The 8,536-nt window shown below is 36.6% G+C and overlaps 1 protein-coding gene across 2 annotated transcripts in view; it reads right to left on the bottom strand.

Moving 5' to 3' along the window:
- Window positions 1-313: 313 nt before the first annotated feature.
- LPCAT2 (lysophosphatidylcholine acyltransferase 2) overlaps window positions 314-8,536 on the bottom strand; it is a 67,696-nt gene continuing 59,473 nt past the window's right edge. For both annotated transcript variants that reach the window (XM_061387235.1, XM_061387236.1), the window contains 2 exons: window positions 8,070-8,205; window positions 314-4,267 (listed from right to left, as the gene is read on the bottom strand). In XM_061387235.1, the coding sequence (XP_061243219.1) occupies window positions 4,083-4,267; window positions 8,070-8,205 (321 nt within the window). In that variant the 3' untranslated portion in view covers window positions 314-4,082. The remainder of the gene's footprint in view (window positions 4,268-8,069; window positions 8,206-8,536) is intronic.

Genomic DNA, 8,536 nt, shown 5'->3' with positions numbered 1-8,536 from the left:
AGTAAGGACTCCAAATTGGTATTATTATTACTTATTGTAATAATTAGTAAGTCTGTTACTTTCACAAAGGGAAAAATTCTCTTAAAAAGATGAAGCCTACTTACCTTTAAAAGATATGAACGTGTAAACTACTATGTGAAGTTAGAATTACTCTACGGTATCTAGGATAATAATTCAATTTTTTCCTGTAATAAAATTAGTTTAAAATAAAGTTAATAATTGTAAAATCTTTAGGAAATTTTTCACTTTAGAATTCAGAAAGTATAAATAAGCCCCTTAGCAAACTATTCATAATTCAAAACTTATCATGGAATATAGAATTGGTTATTTTTAATAGTCCCAAGATGAAAATGAAACTCATAGTTTCAAAATCTGAAGTATGATCACATGATTATGTTACAGTTATCTGAAGGGAACTTAGGCATACATTTTAAAATTTACATTTCCAGAGTTTAAGGATACTGGAAAATGTTACATTGCAAGTGGAATAGTAGGATATAAATAGCATATACATTGTTAATGATATGTATACAAGACATGTATGTTGGATATATGTTAAGAACTTCATGACGGCCTTTCCCCTCTATCAACTCACAGCATGGCATTGACAGAACACTCTGGTCTAACAACTGAGCAAAAAAATGGCAAAGTCAATCCAAGTGAACAGAAAAGAAAATAAGAATTATAAATACATCTGCATTCCTAGGAAAGGGCTTCTTACTAGTATCTTTTTATCCTCTGTAGTGATACCCTTATAAGGATTCCATAAGGACCTTTGTGGTGAGGAGCCCATGTATTCTAATAGAGTCAGTGGTATATCAATTAACTGCTACCAACTAACCACCTTGCATTTGTAACAGTCTGATAGGGAGAGTTCCTGAGTCTGAGAATCAGATATCCATACTGCCGTGCTTCATACAGATAGCACACCATACGTCTTCTAAAAGGGGCTCTTTTAAGTCTCCATTAGAGGTAGCACTGCTAGCGATCCTATTCAGCCTTGCAAGACTCTAAAAACAGTGGCAGAAGATAATTAAATATACATAAAGCAAGCAACTTGCTCTGTAAACATTCAGTGTGTCGTTATCCTTCAACAGAACTGTTCTGATCGAAAGTTTTATGGTGTATAAGTCTTAGGATCTAGTATTTCTCATTTCAAAGAGTAACTTGGGTCTTTCAAACTATTCTATAAAAGCACAGTGCATTTAACTGATTTAATGAAATTTAATTGCTTAACTTTAAATTCTAAGAGAAGAGCCGCTTTTAAGAAAATCTTTGTTTAGATGGCATAAAAGCAGAGGCCTAGTTGGTAGTAATACTAACAGTAATAACTTGTGTTATTACATACACTCCATCAGTCAAAAGTCAACTTTAGGAATACTATTGCTGCTTTGGCTAAAATTTGAGTCATTTATTAGAGTAAAATTATGTGTGATATTTAATAAGGCTTAAATGCAAACAAAATTGATCACATTCACAAATATACAAACTTACATTCAAACCATATTAAAAAAGTATATTACGTTTGAGACAAAAATGGCAAAACCAGAATTTTTAATTGCCAAGAATTTTATGTAGTAAGTTTGTTCAGTAACATAATAAAAGAGGAATAGTACATTGGCAGAAGTGGAATTAAAGAACATAAATATTACTCTAAAACAGTAAAACAATGGGATCACTTTCAAGAGCCTCATAGAAAGCTTGTAATTTAAAATGCTACTTTTTCATGATTAATGGGATTAACATGTGACTTTTCCATGATAAAAATCAGGGTACCTGAGTATTATATATATTCAATTCCATGTGATAAACAATATTATAAAGATGTACTTTCCTAATTACTTAAGCAATTGCTTTCAGCTCATTCCATTCTTTGTCTAAACAGCTTGCTGCTGCTACTGCTACTAAGTTGCATCTGACTCTGTTCGACCCCATAGACGGAAGCCCACCAGGCTCCTCTGTTCCTGGGATTCTCCAGGCAAGAACACTGGAGTCGGTTGCCATTTCCTTCTCCAATGCATGAAAGTGAAAAATGAAAGTGAAGTCACTCAGTCGTGTCCGACTCTTAGTGACCCCATGGACTGTAGCCTACCAGGCTCCTCCATCCATGGGATTTCCCAGGCAAGAGTACTGGAGTGGGGTGCCATTGCCTTCTCCCTAAATAGCTTAAGATATGTAAAAAGTGAACAATCATACATATATACTTAAGGATGAAACTTTTTAGTAAGCATGCATGACATCTAATAAAATGGCATTTGAGGGAAATTATTGCTTAAACTAAAGGAAAAAAAATGCTAAATTCCTGCCTGGGGACTAAATAGTGGTCTTGCATTAATAAAATAGGTTTTTGGATTCCCTAGCTTTTGGTGATAGTTTGGAACCTTCCTATTTTTCCTGTTGATATTTCAGGCAAGCTCTCAGATGTTAAATAATTCGTGTGCAATGCAGGAGACCCAGGTTTGATCCTTGGGTCAGGAATATCGCCCGGAGAAGGCAATGACAACCCACTCCAGTATTCATTCTTGCCTGGAGAATTCCACGGACAGAGGAGCCTAGTGGGCTACAGTCCATGAGGTCGCAAGGGTTGGACACAACTGAGTGACTAACACTTTTCACTTTCATTTTCTCAAATTTGAGAGGACACTTAATAAAATTCCCACTTAGATGGTAAAATATATTAATTCTGCTGCTAAGTCACTTCAGTCGTGCCCGACTCTGTGCGACCCCATAGACGGCAGCCCACCAGGCTCCCCCATCCCTGGGATTCTCCAGGCAAGAACACTAAAATAAAGTAAATCTGATTCATTTACTGGGCAAGCACTACATTCTAAACTACCCAACTAAAATGAAACTAAATTCTGTGGCAAACAATTTATTTTCTCATTATACAATTAATGTTACCTTCAATAAGGCAATTCCTACATAGCCTTTGGCCACAGTTGTTGTCTTTAAAACAAAGTTCTAAATCTGTAGATCTCAAAAAAAGGTATGATTTCCTTAGCAGATGGTTAAGGAAATCAACAATAGGGATGCATGCTCAAGAGAATATGAGTTTTTAAGGAGTCTTTGCCAACAAAGGTCCATCTAGTCAAGGCTTTTCCAGTGGTCATGTATGGATGTGAGAGTTGGACTATGAAGAAAGCTGAGTGCAGAAGAATTGATGCTTTTGAACTGTGGTGTTGGAGAAGACTCTTGAGAGTCCCTTGGACTGCAAGGAGATCCAACCAGTCCATCCTAAAGGAGATTAGTCCTGGGTGTTCATTGGAAGGACTGATGTTGAAGTTGAAACTCTAATACTTTGGCCACCTGATGCGAAGAGCTGACTCATTGGAAAAGACCCTGATTCTGGGAAAGACTGAGAGCAGGAGGAGAAGGGGACAACAGAGGATGAGATGGTTGGATGGCATCACCGACTCAATGGACATGGGTTTGGGTGGACTCTGGGAGTTGGTGATGGACAGGGAGGCCTGGTGTGCTGCGGTTCATGGGGTTGCAAAGAGTCAGACACGACTGAGCGACTGAACTGAACTGATCCAATTAACAGAGCTCTCCCTTCCAATCCCCCCACATTCAGTGATCCAAGAAACTGAAATACAAATGGAAGAGATGAATCTGTGAAATTAAAGGTATAAAATTATGCAACATTCCTCAGGCTCTTCATTCTTATTTCCAGAATGGGAAGAAACTAGAGTTAACAGAATACAACCTTATTTCTTTAGAGGAAGGTAGATGAAAAAGTGTTTATACTTAAAATTTTTTTTACAGTGTTGATTAATGCTCCTCAGTAAACAAGGGAGGTCATTTCATTTATTTGGATATGCAAACTAACCTGGAAAATCCATAAAAATACCTTTCTCACCAGTAAGCCAATCAGTATAGCAAAATATTATATAAAAGAAAAGGAATATTGATAAATACATGTGAATAGAAGCCTTTCAATAAAGAAAAATCTATCATTTTTATAAAAAAGCTATCTATTTTAAACATCATCCTTACTCAATCACAAGTAAAATACTACCAATACATGCCTTTGAAATTTCAAATAAAAGCCACCGTGGTTTCCTTATTAGGAATATTTGTTTTCAGTCGTCCTTTTTATCTGAGGTACTTTCTTCATGACTTTCAGGGCTGACTTTATTACTTACAACTGAGGGAGTTGCTTGGACTTCTTTTGGCAATGAAAACACATGGCACGTCTGGAGATCTAAGTAGGTTGTAAATATCTTAGCGTATTCTGGATGCTTTAGGGCAAAACTTTTAAATTCCTCTAAAAGAGTAGAAAAAAAATTCAATAAATTGAGATGAATCTTCTTTTGGCATGATGCAGATTAACACATGATCTTAATAATATAATGATTGCAAAAGTCTATTACTCAACCCTTATAAATTATACAACAGCTTTGGCAGATAGTTTTTTCCATTATCCAGTCAAGTTGAAGATATGCATACTTGATTCTCAGATAAATAAGCTAGAGGATTTGTGCATACTGTATTCTGGGAGACATGCATGAGAATAGTCACAGCAATGTTATTCATAATAGGTGAAAAATGGAAACAATTCAAATGTTTGTTAACAGTTGAAATGGAAAAATAAATCCTGGCATATTCAGAGAACATAATGCTGTACAGCAATGAAGATGAATGATTAGCTGTGTTGTAACAATGTGGATAAATCTTAAAACCATAATGTCGAATGAAAAAAGCCAAATACACAAGAACACATGTGGTATGAGGCTACTATGCAAAGTTCAAAAACTTAGGCAAAACTAAAATATATTTAAAATTTGTACTTTTGTGGCGAGATGCTAAAGCAAAGCAGGCAGAGATTCCTTTTTAAGTCAGGTCAGCAGTTCCCTCCTTTAAGACAGAGGAAGGGGTTGTATTTTTGGAAGGGGTGCATGGAGGCTTCTAGAGTTACTGAAAAATTCTATTTCTTGATCTGAGTGGTAGTACACAAGTGTTCATTTATAAACCTTCTTTATGCTCCATGTTTTATTGGAGCATATGTTATGTTTTATTGTTATATATAATTTTACTATTTCTCTGTAATAAAAAATGTTTAAAAATTTATTCTCCAAGACTTTCTATTGTGCTGTGCTGTGCTTAGTCACTCAGTCGTGTCCAACTCTTTGCTACCCCATGGACTGTAGCCCACCAGGCTTCTCTATCCATGGGAATTCTCCAGGCAAGAATACTAGAGTGGGTTGCCATGCCCTCCTCCAGGGGATCTTCCCAACCCAGGGATGGAACCCAGGTCTCTTGCATTGCAGGCAGGTTCTTTACCAGCTGAGCCACCAGGGAAGCCCAGGACTTTCTATTACTGACTTTTAAAATGATTTTAACCTTTAAAACTGGTAAAGAAATGAACCATGTTGAAAAGGTGAGCCCTGCCTGACTTATGATCAGTAAGAACAAGTAGAGTGTACAATATAGAATAATCGTATCACAAGACCCCTCAGTCATGGGCCTCCTTTTATCTCAGGTGTTTTGATTTGCGACATAGGTAGAGTATAGAAATTAACTTACTAAATTAACCATCAGAATTTGAACCTTAAGCCCCTAATAGTTTCTGAAATATGATGCTTCCCTCAACTTTGAAATTTCTCTCTCCTTTTCTGTTAGGATGGAGAAAGCTTTATTGAACTTATATAGCAAAGGAAGCCTGGTCTTTGAATAAGCCTGCTATTTGACTCTCTAATAAAAGGCTTTTAACCCAATATCCTATTTCTATCGATTAAAAAAAATCCTCCTATAACCAAGTGTCTACTTCATGGCACATTAGAGTACCTAGCAATTCTTGATGATATAGACAGGTCTTAGTGATGAGGAAGTCACCAGATTGAGCCCAGATCATTCTCTGTAATTACAACATTATTTTGTATTAATAGACTTTGTATTTCCAAATCAGGTAAGCTATTAATTATTCTTTCTTAACACCCAAAATAAAGACTTATCTGCATGAGTCTATTTCAGTGATGGAGGTAAAGTAGACATTAAGTGATTTCTAAGATACATAGGCAGGAGAGTTGATCTACAGAAACCATGAGCTTTAATTTTAAGACTTGTGCTCTGGTCAGAAGATGAAGGTCTCTGTCTTCTTTGGGGATGCCAGTGGCATTAAAGAGTAACTCATTTCTAGAAATGCTATGAACTGGTGATAAGTAGAATTTGGGCATTCATTTTGCTAAAGGAAAACCAAGAATAAAAACTTAAATGATCATATTTAAATAATGTAAATGGCCACATTCATGATAAATTTTTATACCTACTCTTTCATAAAATCATATTTAAATACCTCAAATGTTCCTGCAAAAAAAAAAAAAAGTGGGCTTGCCTAATATTGGGGAAGAGGAGATATTCTTTGTATTCTAAAAAGAAAAGTATTGAACTCCAAAAAAAATAAAGTATATTTCTATAAAAAAAAATATTAAAATCAACAGGTAAACATATGACTACCTACAAGTAATTCTCAGGATTAGCTTCCATTGAAATAATAATTCAAAATAGTTTTTCAAAATTTGGTAGCTTTGAGACTTCTTTGTGGTCCAGTGGTTAAGACTTCATCTTCCAATGCAGGGGATGCGGGTTTGATCCCTGATAGGGGAGCTAATGGCACCCCACTCCAGTACTCTTGCCTGGAAAATCCCATGGACGGAGGAGCCTGGTAGGCTGCAGTCCATGGGGTTGCACAGAGTTGGACACGACTGAAGCAACTTAGCAGCAGTAGCAGCAGCAGGGGAGCTAAGATCCCTCATGCCTTGAGGCCAAAAAAGTCAAAGCATAAAACAAGTAATATTGTAACAAATTAAATAAAGACTTTGAAAATGGTCAACATCAAAAAAAAAATTAAAAAGAATACTAAAAAAAAAAAAAAAAGGTAGCTTGGAGTAATACAGTCTTAATTATGCAATGAAAATGGCCAGAGAATTAGTACACATGAGGTTTATGACTCTTTAAGTTTTACATCAGTATACACTTTCCATTTTATTCTTTCTTTTTTTTTTTTTTAAATGAACTTTGAGTAAGTGCCCTAGGCATTTAATTATCTAAAATAGAAGAAAAGATAGCCAAATGACAGTAATTAAAAACAGAGAGTAAGCGTAGTATGTGATCTAAAGCCCCCATCCAATGAAAGTTATCAGGCAGAGACTCTTTGAGCACCAGAAGGAAAAAGGCATTCAAGAGGAATCCTCCTCCAGCCCCCCAGAGAGGACTGGGGAAGATAAGCCATGTCTATGACCACATCAAAGCTCCACCAAGTTGTGTTTCCTAAGAACATTATGAAATACATGGAAACTGATGAACCATCCCTTCATCCCTTACAGGACTTATTTTTAAATTTTTGTTTTTATTTAATTTTATTTGTTTTTATTTTTTGGCCACATCATGAGGCATGAGGGGTCTCAGTTCCCCAATCAGGGATCGAACCTGCATCCTCTGCCTTGGAAGTGCAGAGTCTTAACTACTGGATTGCCAGGGAAGTCCCAAGGGCACTTATTTTAATGCATGGACTTGAGTCATCAGGAGAAAGGCTGGTGGACAGACCTGCCGTCTGGCCTCAAGGTCTTCCTCCATGATAGTCCCTCCCTCACAGGGGTGCCATCAACGTGACATGATATAATGAATGCGAAAGCTCACCTAAGCTACTAACAGGAAACATTAATAGACGGTTTAATTACTGTTATTATTACTGTGGGTCCCCCAGCCTGTATCCCTCTACTGTGGCTACAACTCTGACATTTTCTGGTGAATGATCTTAGATAAGTCACTTAGATTCTTTGCATCTTGATAACATAAGAATAATGAAGAGTACTGATTGAATAGGCATGCTGTAAAGAATAAATGAATTAATATATATAAAATGTTTGAAGAGTGCTTAGCATATGGTAATTTCCCAATAATTAGCTTCTACCATTACACCACTACTACTATTATTGCTATCATCATCATTGTTACTATTATTTCTATCATTAACATATTAGAGGAGGGAAACAACACTTGTATGAGGGTCAGTCATAGTCTGCATGCCCTCCTCATACACTGAATCAGGAGCCAAACTGCCTACTCACCATAGGAGACAGAATCCCCCTGGGCTATTTCCTTGAAGAGACCAGAAACATCAAGGTCAGGCACTCCAAGGGAAGCCTGCAGGATGGTGGAGAACTCTTCCTCTGTTATGAAGCCATCCTCATCAACATCAAAGAGCTGAAGGAAAAAGAAAACAAAGCCTAAGAACGAGCTCCTCCAGAGCAATGACAGTATGGAATAATCTTGGAAAATAAATTCTTTAGTAATTCAGACATTCACTGTGCCAGGGGCTTGGGATATATGTCCATATGTATGATCTCTGCTGCCTTCACAATACTTAGAGTTTAGTGGTAGAAAGACATAAAAATAAAATAGGGGCTATAATCACAGTAAGCACAGAAGCACATGGGGGTCCTCTGTAGAATGAGATGAATCCTAGCTGGAGAGGTCAGGAAAGGCTTTATGACATTTGAGTTGGGTCTTAAAACATGAAGAAAATATACAAGGA

Source organism: Bos javanicus, chromosome 18, assembly GCF_032452875.1.
Source record: "Bos javanicus breed banteng chromosome 18, ARS-OSU_banteng_1.0, whole genome shotgun sequence".
NCBI lineage: Eukaryota > Metazoa > Chordata > Mammalia > Artiodactyla > Bovidae > Bos > Bos javanicus.
Note: the sequence above shows the minus strand (reverse complement) of the source record. Positions and strands in the feature narration are given on the sequence as shown.